Raw genomic sequence first — 12,295 nt, forward strand, 5'->3', positions numbered from 1 at the left:
CACGTACTTTAAGCAGCATTTTCTCAAAGTATCTTGATAAGGTAGGAATTGTGCCATATATACATTTTCCCTCCAAGGCCACTTATTACTATTTACCCATTGGGTCATTTTTACCGGAGCAGCTCAAGATAAGTACCTCGCTCAAGGTAGGTGAGATTCGAACCACCACCGGTGCGGCCGCAAGACAGCAGCAGCTCTAGCCACTCGGCTATACTTACTGTTCCTTAGATAATGGATAATGCCCCTTATAATAACAGTTTATTGGCTGTAAAATCTGCGTTCTCTTATTAAAACCTTCTCTAAGGTTGCATGTGTTCTCCTGGATTCTGTTCAACTACAACAGCTGTGCTCCTTTGGAAATGGCATCTCAGAAGTGATAACGTCTTCTTCGCTTCTTAGCAGCGTTCTCACCATTTCGCACTTTTCTTAAATGTACTTGTCAAGCAGCCTGTCGGGCAACATCGGAAGACATGTGCTGCGCACGGACCTCCGCTTAACGGAGCCAGATGAGAGAAGAGAGGGTTGACACGAGTCCTTCAGCTTCTGCTGAGCGCCGGAGTGACGCCGGAGCGGGACGTTACGTTGAGATCTCTGGAGGAACATTTACTCTCTTTTCGCAGATATCCCTGCAAGTTCTTCCTGAGATCTGGACTCAGAATCTGCAGTACGTTCAGAGCTGCTTCCCAGCTGCTACGCTCCACCCTCTGCATCCCTGGAGAAGATGTTTGAAGAAGTGGAGCGCAGGTTGGATTTCCACTCTTCTCTCCAGTGCGGTGCGGCTCCGGGCCCATTGTTTTCCGTGCAGAACTTCTAGAAGCGCACGGAGGGGGATTAATGCTGCGTCTGCCCTTCCCATATGTTCCCTGTGTCCATGTGCTTAATTAAAACGGATAGATTCTCACTGCAGGAATGAGTCTCCAGGTTGGAACCTGGACCCTGGCTTCTAATCCCCTGAAGACTTGTGTACTGTAAAAGCAACATCCAATTGAAAGCGATAACCCATGGCAGATCCCCACTGTGCGCCCACCACACTCCATAAACCCCGCTACTTGGTCCCAGTTATTGTTTCATTGTTGGGCATCTGGCCTGAGTTATGTCCATTGGAATAATAAGGATTCATATGCTAATATTCGCCCTTCCATCCTGTTTGCTTAACTTGTACAACTGCCTGAAAAGTGGTCTTAAACAAGGCTGAGCTCCATGGAGAAGAAGGTGACAGGCAAACGACCCCTGCTGTATGTTCGCAGCGGAAGTATGAGATGGAAGTAACTAGAATAGATGTTATAGGGGCACGAATGTCCATCGCTGTACAAAGTGGGCCGTTATTAGTGCATTTCCAAACAAGGCTCAGAAGATCACTGTTTATTGCCTAATGAGGTACAATTATAAGTTTGCAAGCTGTCCCCGTGTCTGTGTGGGTTTCCTCCGGGTGCTCTGGTTTCCTCCCACAGTCCAAAGACATGCTGTTGAGGTTAGCCCCTAGTGTGTGAGTGACAGCGAGAGAGAGTGTGTGTGTTCCACTGATGTATGGATGAGTGACCCAGTGTAAGTCGTGTATCTAGCAGTGTAAGTCACCATGGTGAATAAGGTGTGTGGGCTCATAACACTACATAGTATCTATTGTAAGTCGCTTTGAAGAAAAACGTCTGCTAAATAAATAAATGTAAATGTAAATATAAGACGTGTCTCATATGCTTAGTTGTGACTGTGGGTGCGTTAAACAGCAGATTCTGCTTTTGACGCAGTTTCTAGTTTGTACTTAATTTATTCGACCTCTCATTTAGTGGTGAATTATTTTTGCCCCGTCAACCGTTTCGTGTTAATGTGAAAATATAAGTGTCCCGTTCGGTCCAGCAGCGCTCTTGACTTGACTTGAATGAACTGCCCTGGTTCTTCAACCCAGTCATTCGCTTTTCACTGGAGCAAAAACGTCGCTCTTTCGCCCCCAACGCAGAACTGCGGCTTCGCCGTTTCCACAATTAATATGAGCTGCAGGATTTCAGGTTAAGGAAGGAAAAGTGCAGTACTGAGATTTACAATGAAAAGGGTTACTTTCTGACCAGCAGTTATTTATTGGTCACAGTTCATACTCCACTTTGCACGGTAATCCACAAATTTAAACACTGATTTTCAGCCCTGTAATTTACACCACATCTACAGAGAAGTCCTATTTACACTAAATCTAAATTATTATACGCCGTATTACTGTTTAGTCACGCCGGCCGACTACCAACGGGTTTATATTTAATATTTGTTCTGCTATTAATCGATGCGGAAAATATTTTATTTATAGACGAAACTTAATGTGCATCTATAAATAAGGGAAATGAGTAGTTTTTCGAAGGAAAAAAAAAAACGTTTATGAAGCGCGCCCCGATTGTCTCCTATGGTTACCTCCGGCACTGGAATCCATCCCGCTATTTTTGCAGAGATTTTTTTTTTTTTTTTTTTTTGAGAAATTCCTGCATGTTAAGAAGACTTGCCCTGAAGTGTGTGTGGAGGGTTTCTCGTTTCTCTCTTTTTTTTTTTTTTTTTTTTTTTTTTTTGGGGGGGGGTCAAATGATCCAGGAGAAGGGGCACCAGCGGTGCAAAGGTGTTTCTCGGGATCCCGCATCTCCAGGTGTTTATGAGGTCGAGGCGCGCTTCGGAACGCGGCGTGCGAGCAGCTCGCGTGTGCGCACGAAATGCCCACGAGACGGTGCGCGTGTTTCGCCGCTCACCGGGGATCCTCGCGGAGGAGCGAGCGCTTCCTCCCGTAACCTACTGACAGAAACACTGAGCGCACTTGTCACTGATGCGGGCTCACGCTCTTTAGATTTCACTTATTACAGATCATTTAGCGTTATGATTGGAGAGCCGCTATTTATGAGCGCGATGCCTTCAAAAGGTTCCTCCTGGATTATGTTGCTTTTTATAAACTCGAATGTCTAGCCTCGCACGTAGCGCAAGCGTGGCATTCAATCTGCTCTGACTCACGCGGTTTTATTCCTCCAAAAAATATATTTAGCATTTCCTCTCATTAAATGTGTAATGCATTTTGAAATTGCATAACTATTGCTTTAATGGAATGGCGCGCGTCGACGGCGCGCGGCAATCACGTCAATCAAGCGTTCAGCAGATTTGTCCTCGCGGCAGAAAAGCAATTAAGGAATATAGGTTTATGATCGACCCGCTAATGAAGGCTTCACAATGAGAACAGGTGTACGTTCATTCAGCCTCTTGTTGCCTTGATGGTTTTGCTGAATTCGGAGAAGGAAAAGCCCGTCCAGCCCACCTTTGTGCCTACATGAAACGACAAAAATAGCATGCATTGCAAAAAAAATAAAAAATAAAATTAAAAAAAAAAAAAAAATTCCTTGCCGTGTGTCCCCTCTTTGCCTTTTTAAAACACAGTGGAACTATTTATTAGCATTGATATGGCGCTGTGCGGTGTGGCAAAACAATTCCTGGTGGAAAAAAAAAAAACTTGAATTAAGTGGGCCAATTAAATCACCTTAAATACACAAAAAAATTGTTGTGCATCTCCTATATGATCCGTCTCTCGCTGTGCTCCATATCATCTGTGTCACTTCACAAGTCACCCTCTTAGGAAGCGGCAACGTTTTCTGAGAATTCGCGAGAACCCGGGCACACAAAATCACTGCTTTTTTTATTTCTAACGGATCACAAATTACCGCTGAACGCAAGAGGCCACGTGTGTTACACACATTTTAAAGCGTCGGTAAAATGCAGGTAATTTCCAAATTCTGGGACCCTTCAAACCTGGAACTGGCCAGAGAAATAAACAACAAAAGTGTGCGCATTGTTCGTCCCCGTCAGTTGCAGACTATTGCATTCGTCGTTCTATGGAATGACACTAATTCTGCCCGAAGGAAAACGAGAGGAGTGAAATTATGCGGACGAAAATAGGTGGTAATATTTAAAACAAAATCCCTACTTATTTCGGTCGTGGCAAATGCAATGGAAGGTGAGGCTTGGAAGAAAATGTAAGAACGAAAAAATAACAGTTCTCTGAGAGTGCGCGCCCTGGCTTTTTTTTTTCCTTTTTTTTTTTTTTTTGCTTTTTTGTTTTTTGTTTCCCCCTTCTAAAATTAGGAAAGGAGCGGCTAATGTTATATGTGCAGTGCAAAATCGATATGCTGTGTGTGTTGTGAAGAGAGCCGGTCCTCCTCTTCCTAATCCGCCCTGTGCACAGTCTGCCTGCGAGAGCAAGAGCCAACATTTTATTTTTCTGTTGACAAGCCATGCAGGGGCGACTCCTCGGTGCCTTCTCCTCTGGGTTTCACGCTTCTCCCGTGCTTTTATTTTTGCCTCGCGTTATTTTCCTTCGCTTTACATTGTTCCCAATTTTCTACTCGCCGAAATCCGCGTTTGTGAGCGCGCAAACAGCCCTTTTATCTGCTATCAATAAGAATGAGCGCAGAACTCGACTGCACGCGACACAATAACTTGCTGAGTTATGGAACTTAACTTTGCGGAGCGTTAATCTTTCGGGGGGTTAGGAGGCACCTGCGCTGGAGCGACGCAGAGCTGCGCAGGGCTGCGCAGAGCTGCGCAAACGCTGAACCTCAACCTGGAACTGCTTGACCGCGTTTACTGGAATGGAAATGCTGAAAAGTTAAAAGGCCTTTAAATGAAAGGGAACAGTGAGAATACTTAAATGTTAAGAGGCATTGTCCTCGTCGCAGTGGAAGAAAAATGTCGCTGTGTAACCGATTTACCCCTCCTCAGCATAAACACAATTACGCTCTCCATTCTATTTCTGTATTAAAAAAAAAAAAAAAAAAGATTCTCATTAGCCAAGTTCTTTAAATGTTTCGATTATTTCAAGCAAGTGTTTTAATTAGTGTGTTTCCTTTACTAAAGAGCCGAGTGAAAGACAGATTATTGGCAATGTCAAGGATGCTAATTGAAAGTCCGTCTTCTAACAATTACGGGAGAGGCATGGAAAGCAATTAAAGATTGGACTGCTACTGACATCGCTTCATTCAGAAAACTCACAATTACGCGCCGTACTCGGAGTCAAACCTTTTGAAATAATCCGAGGAGCCGACCGTAAACCTTTTTCCTCCTTTCCCCTTTCTTTGCCTTATCCGATTTTAGTTCTGTTAAAGTTCCCCTTTATGCCGAAAAAGGCTCCGGGGTGCCTATTGTTCTCACAAACAGGGTAGGTTCCCCCCCTCACAAATCGGATTGGATTCAAAAAGTATAAAAGCAGCTTCAAAGTTTCAACAATAACACGTCTTTCGGGATATATACTTTATTTTCAAGAAAGCGACCTTCAATTAGTTATTTATGATTTAACCGAAATTAGCCGCCGCGTGTTCTCGGTACCGTTATGTAAACAGGGTCACATGTTTCTCTGTGTTTGGCATCTGCTCTTCTGCGTTTTGTTTTTCTATTTCTACACACACACACATTTATGTGGAGACATACCTTCCTATTTATATATTACTGTATATAGGTATTTATTATTACTGCATATGTTTATATACCGTTTATATGTCGAGGGAAGGCAATGGATATTTTTCTCGTTATGATTATTTTTTGTGCAGATGTACGACAAAAAAAAAGAAAGAAAAAAAAAAGACCTACGGTTCTGGAATGTTCCCTATGATTTTTGCTTCATGCGCATGTATGTAGTGCAGCTCCACAGTTTCGCGGGGATGCGCCGGTGATGTGTGTGAATGTTTATGAGGTGCTCCGGTTTCCAGTGTTTTAACCGTCGCTGGACGTGCGGAGGAGCCCCCGGGCCCCGCGCTCTTAAAGGCATGCGGCGGTGTTTGAATTGGACTGCGGCTTCCCTTTGCCCCAAAGAAACCCCGCTAGTGAAATATTGGGATTAGTTTCTCTTTGAGGCCAGGATTAACACTACTTTCCCATGCCGTACATTCCTATTGCTAAAACTTACACAAGTGAGGCACCGGAAGGCCCAGAATGGCTAAATAACGGCACTTTTTCAGTTATTGCTGTTGGCTGGAAGAAAAAAAGAAAAGAAAAGAAAGACAATTAAAAAGAATGCATGTGGCTAATAAGTCAAAGCAAACTTTGCATACAGCGGTATTAATGTTTTTCCTTTGTTCACTAGATTTTCCAAATTTATTACAAATTAATCCGACTTTGGTTTGGAAATCATAGAATGTTTAATTGTAAATTCGATGCAGCAGAAGCGATTGCGTTTGTTTTTGTTCGTTTGCTTTCTCGCTGTGGAGTTTAGGACCAAATCGCATCGGCGTTTCGTTACAAATTCCCGTTAATTTTCCATTATTCCTGCCAGAAGGGCACGTCGCTGCGGGGAAGGACAGGAAAGGCGCGCGACGCTCCGGCCGAGAGTGACATTCCTTGGTGGCGCGCGCGGAAATTTGCGGCAATCGTGCGGAAATTCATACGCGGTCACTCGAGGGATTTTTTTTTTTTTTGCGTTCACTCTGCGAACCCTCCTTATTTAGCGGAGAAAACGGTGTGGAGCGGAGGCCGGCAGTGAGTGAGTGTCGCGAGCGGGGCGCCGATGCGCCCTTCGCTTCCTTTGTCCTCGCGCTTCCGCGCGGCTCTCGGCCGCTCCGGCGCCTCGACACTCGAGCGCCTAACTGAGATTTCTGGCCTCCGGTGAAGGCAGGGGGGGAAGCGCGGCGCTCAGAAACGACTCCGAGCGAAACGACTCCAAGTGCGCGCGCAGACAGACTAGCGGCCCTTTAAAAATCAAAAGCCGACGCTTCTGAGGGAAGCAACTTGAAGCCTAATTGGGAGTCGGAGAAGAAGGAGAAGAAGAAGGAGCCACTTAAGGCGCAGTTTTCTCTTTGATCATCCCCGCAGCCACCTTTATCCAAACATGCCGGGATGTCACCTGTCCATCTGCGCGTGCACGTGTTCCGGGCTCGCGGCTGCTGAGCGGCGCTCGTCACTTTTAGCGGTTGTCTAGCTGTCGCCTCGAACCTTTGTCACACCGCCGCGTTTCCGTGGGCCTTGACGCTCGCGCCGGGCGCGCACCTCGCTTTCACGCTGACGGCTGAGGCGTCGCCTCGACCCGCTCTTTCCTTACACTACAAATTGCAGGTTTAGACGTTTCAAGGCCAGCCTTTGTGCAAAAAAAAAAAGTCGTTCTCGGGATTCCCAGAAGATTCGGGTTACACGGCCCTCTGTGGGCTGTCATCTCGGTTGTCAGGTTAAGAAGCGCGCTCTTTGGACGACCCCTTCACCCACGAGACCCCGCTGGACACCCTTCATTTTTACTGTCAGCATCTCGCATAAAATGAAAGAGGAAATTGTCCCAAGTTGAGTGCACGCTGTTTTGCCATATGAAGAAGAAGAAGAAGGAAAAAAAAAAAACCCTTTTGATGTTCTTGTTATTTTACATACTCATCATTTAAAGCACTTTCCCCACCTTGGATTCAAATTACGACATGGTTGCTTCAAGTTTTTTTTTTCTTTTTTTTTCTGCACTGCGTACCGGTAAAATAATTTTTAAAATCCCCTTCTTTTTTGTTTGTTTAAATGCCCTTTTGTACTATAAACAATCTCAATCATAAAAACTGAATGAAAAAGTGGAACGTAAGGCGCAAGTAAGTCTTGCTGAACAAGTCTGACGTTTTAAGCAAAGGGAAAAAAAAAAGTATTTCTCCCATTTCATTCTTTTTCAAGGTAACTTAAAGTAACGTAACGGAAACGGACGTACATCACCTGAACCCTTCCGAACTAAAATTAACGTCATAACACTAAGGTTAAAATAATTTTCCTAGTACAGGCTGCCTACCTTAACACATGTCCATAATTTGCAGGCAATTATTTTCCTTATGGGGTCTTTGTGCCTAAAGCCTGGGGCCACGTGCAGGAATAGCGGAACACAAATGAATTAGTGCTAGAACGACTTTAATGCATACATGTGCGAAGTCCACTGATGACGTTTATGCATATATACTTATATAATATTCTATAAACATTTCCAAACACACACACACACAGAGGAAAAAAAAAAGAGATCCAGTTTGAATTAAATAGTCATTGTAAGAAGGGTCAGACCAAACGACCTTTATTTGTGTCCACCGTTTCTGTTCACTAGTGGCCCGCACTACCATTCGAGCCAAGTTAAGGTCCATGATGTGTGATCAGTGTGTGATCGAGGGGAGACGGCGCGAGGGTGGGGTGGTGTAAAAGGCGTTTTTTTTTTCTTTTCTTTTCTTTTTTTTTTTTTTTTTTTTTTTTTTGCACTCAAGCTTCTTCTTCCCAACACCGACACTCTCTTTAAATTTCGGGGCAGTCGGGTATCTCGGGTAATTTTAATTTTTAATCAGTATTAATACTTTTTTTTCCGTTCAAAAAGTTATAAACCTATTAAAATCACAGCAGAGTTCCCGCTGATGCGAAGAAGCTCACAAATTGCATACAATACAACAGATCACAGTTTCGAAGGCTAGCACAGATAAAAAACACATATGTACCATTTATATAAGACACACACTGATTGTCTCTTAAAAACTACATATTGATTCCTTATAAACATTATTTTTTTTTCTTAAATAAAGTAGTGCATCCAGGTCGCCTCGGGGGCGCGCAGTCCACACACCGTCCTGATCGATGGGTCCGCTCCCTCCGCGCGCCAGGGGGAAAAAACCTGCCCATTCCAAGCACTTGGCCAAGGACTGGCTCTTCTCGCTCACTTCTTCCGTCCTGCTGGATAACGACTTGCTCCGTGGCTTTGATCAAAGTTTGCTAAGAGTTCGCTGCGAGTTGTCCTCAAACTGACCAACAGGTGCTGCGATTCCGAGACACACACACGCACACGCACGCGCACACACACACACACAAAACGCGGAGGCTGCAGGTTTGCGCCCTCCGAGGTTCAGGAAAACAACATGTTCTCGGGAAAACGGTGTGATCTCTTTTTTTTTTTTTTTAATTTTAATTGTTTCATTATCACCATCATCATCATCATCATCATCATCTTCTCTCACCTTAAATAAGAGGGGGAGTAATGAGTGGGGGGGCACCGGCCGACAGCGCCTTCACGTCCCACACCTGGCTAACTCGGAATGTCCGGTCTCTCACACACTCGTTCGCTGAAGGCTGTCAGGACTACTTGTTCGTTTCGCTGCCGCTGCTCTCGGGTGACTTTGCTCACGCTCGTTCCTTTCACAACACCTGGAATTTCCACGACGAGGTCTGATCTTTATAATCCAAGCAGTCGGCGTTGAAGTTCAGCTTCCAGGAGGCCGCTTGGTCTTTATAATCCAAGCAGTCCGCGCTGGAGTTGAAGCCCAGGCCCGAAGCGCCGTAGCCCTGGGCCGACAGGGATGCGGGGGACTGGTTCAGGTGACTTGTGACCGCGTTAGTGCTCATCGGACTGAGCGTGGAGCCGGGCCCAGACAGCTGGTGGTGCATCGGGGTGAGATAAGAACCGCAGTCCATGCCGCCGAAGTAAGACGTAGATCCGGCGTAGCCCTGGCTATATCCTGATGCCTGCGTGTAGGTCATCGGGTAAGATCTTTGCATGCAGGAGGAAGAGGTAGAGAGAGGATCAGACAGTGGAGAAATAGAGGCCGGACTCCAGATGGACACCGGCGCACTGCTGGTCGAGATGGTGGCCACTGAGGTACTGGAGGGAGGTGTGAACTGGCCGCTGGCCCCGCTCTCCGAGCTCGCCTCCCTGGCGGGAGAGCTCTTCTTCTTGGCCGGCCGAACTTTGTTCTGGCCCCCGTTCTGCTGCTGCTGCTGCTGCTGGCGACACTTGGCCCTTCGGTTCTTGAACCACACCTGCAGGACAGGCAGGCCGCACGTTTACTCCGTTAAACCGGCGACATGCTTTTGGAGCAGATTAAACAACAACAATAATGATAATAATAATAGAGGAACATCTTAATGAATTCAACAGTCTAATTGAACTCATCTTTTGAGAATGAGAATGTGTCACTTTAGTGTTAATCATGTCAGAATGTGTCACTTAAATTGGGGGAAAATACAGCACCTTAATTGCCTGCATGTAGTGTAAACATTGCACTGTACATGCACCTCCCTGAAAATATTATTTCCAAAAAAAAAAAAAATCTGTCCTCCCGTGCAGCTGATATACGTACACTGTAGACTGAATAGACGGGGAGGGTAAAAACATTGTATGTTTCTGAATTGTAAAAGTGCCGCTTTTAATTATGACAGTTATGACTGCGTAACTGCCGTAATTTGTCAGGATTCTAATTAAAGTGCGCATTTCAAGCGCGCGGAATGTGCCAGAATATCCCTTCAAATATCGTCCCTCCCAAATATGAACTTCAGACAGGAGGACTTTGCTTTTCACTCGGTTTTACTGGGTGTTTCCAGTCGAAGGAAGCCGCGACTCGTTCATTTCGGGGCCGAGCTCTATAATTAGAAGCGATGACGGCGGGACGCTCGAGGCTCCTCGCGCTCGAGCCGCCGCCGCTCACCTGCACGCGGGACTCCGGTAGGTTGATCTTGAGAGCCACCTCCTCGCGCATGAATATGTCCGGGTAACGGGTTTTGGCGAAAAGAGCCTCGAGCACGTCGAGCTGCGCGCGGGTGAAAGTAGTCCGCTCGCGCCTTTGCTTACGAGGCGTCGCTGCGGGGGGTGGAGGGGAGAAAAGTTCGTCAGACCACCGTTGTCGCTCAACAAATAAATTCAGAAACATTTATCACGCAGCATTGTACTAGTTTAACCGAGATATTAGCTTCCCACAAATGCGCTTGCTTAGGTTAAACTTAAGAGATGGAAATGAAACAAATCACTTAGGTCTTTTAGTCCCGTGTCTCATCCAGGAAAGGAAAAAAAAAAAGCATTTGCAAATATAAACGCTAGCGGTACATAACGGCAAAAGTTAAATTTGAATCATGGGGTGAGAAATTATTTCTCTTTCTATAGAAAGAGCTAGAAAATAAGAGTATGCGGAATGTCATGCAATATACTTTATTCGGAGTGTGTAAAATTGAGCAGCGCTGGTGCGCACCAAGCTGGTGAGATGAAGCACCGTTTGGCAAAATCTATGTTGATATTAAGAATATGAGGACGCCTGGATACGTCGGAGCTGCGCTGGAAAGTGGAGGGAAAGAGCGACGCGACACGATGCGACGCCACGAGTCGAGACAGATCTCCTTACCTGGGTACCCAACGGAGGGGTGCAGCAGGTCCATCCCGGAGGTAGTTAGGCTCAGTCCATTGACTGTGTAAGGTGGTTGCTTAAGATACGACATCATGCTAAAGTTGGACTGGAGGGCAAAGTTGGTGAAATTGGCGAAAAGTAAACGGAAGGCCTCTTGTAGTCCCCAGTTCTTGTTTTTTTTTCTTTTTTTTTCTTTCTTTTTTTTTTTTTTCCTCCTCCTTTCTGTATTTCTTTTTTTTTTTTTTCCGGTCCCAGCTACGTCGGTATCTACGCCTGCTCCAGAAAGCACAAAAAGAGAGAAGGTTCGTTCGTGAGTGAAATGTGCTTCGGCAAGTTTCGTGTGAGGGGCGCGCTGGTCCGACGGCAGCCGGAGCCAAGTTAGGAATGAGCGTCGATCTGTTGGGTCTGTGCTCTTAAAAGCAGCCCGCGGACCCCCAGCTGTCCTCGTGAACTGAGTGATGCTCTTCCTGACAACCCCCCCTCCTCCTCCTCCTCCTCCTCCTCGAAACAGCTACATCCCATAATTGCAACACGCCTTCTCGGAGAACAAAACAGAGTCGTTGAAATGCACACACATTGGGTCGCAACAAGGCGCACAATTTGCATAGGACCCATAGGTTCGGACCAGCTAATTGTTTCCAGCACAGAGGGGCTTGATTGGGGGGCCATTTGCCGAGACAAAGGCCACTGTTGGCCAGATAAATAATGCAGATAACAAAAGCCCCGTTGGCGAGAAACAAAGGAACAATGCAGTAAACTTCTAGGTACCCATTTTGTAGCCATTAAAGTAGCGCAGCATCTTCATTCTAATTATATCTGCAGGCTTTGTCTCCATAACGCGCCGCCCGCCCGGTACATTTAAACGGGCCGTCATTAAACGTGCAACATTTTACTCCTTGGAGTAATAACTCGGCAGAAGCGATGGCGTAAATGCGGCCTCTTCTCGGCCATTTTCACCTCATTAAAGTGGTGCCGCTAGTTTGGGTTTTGGAGACACCGCAGTGTGTTCAATAGGCCGTGGAGACGTGTTGATTATATGTGCTGGAGAGACGCGTTAAACAAACGCGCAATAAACTTCCAATTAAGAACTCATCCCCTTTCCCGCTGTCAAAACACTTCCCGGCTCATTTAAAGCGTTAAAACAAACTTCACATTAAAAATCCGCCGAGGGCAAACACGTCCTCGCGCGGACA

The 12,295-nt window shown here is 45.9% G+C and overlaps 1 protein-coding gene across 1 annotated transcript; it reads right to left on the reverse strand.

Annotated features, from left to right (window-relative positions):
• Positions 1–7,858: 7,858 nt before the first annotated feature.
• LOC114909056 (homeobox protein OTX2) lies at positions 7,859–11,638 on the reverse strand. Its single transcript, XM_029258238.1, has 3 exons — positions 11,100–11,638; positions 10,413–10,564; positions 7,859–9,747 (listed from the first exon to the last, which is right to left on the reverse strand). The coding sequence occupies exons 1-3, from the start codon at positions 11,194–11,196 to the stop codon at positions 9,127–9,129; spliced, it is 870 nt and encodes a 289-aa protein (XP_029114071.1). The 5' UTR covers positions 11,197–11,638; the 3' UTR covers positions 7,859–9,126.
• Between the last annotated feature and the right edge of the window lie 657 nt (positions 11,639–12,295).

The sequence above is a fragment of the Scleropages formosus genome, chromosome 15, assembly GCF_900964775.1.
Source record: "Scleropages formosus chromosome 15, fSclFor1.1, whole genome shotgun sequence".
NCBI lineage: Eukaryota > Metazoa > Chordata > Actinopteri > Osteoglossiformes > Osteoglossidae > Scleropages > Scleropages formosus.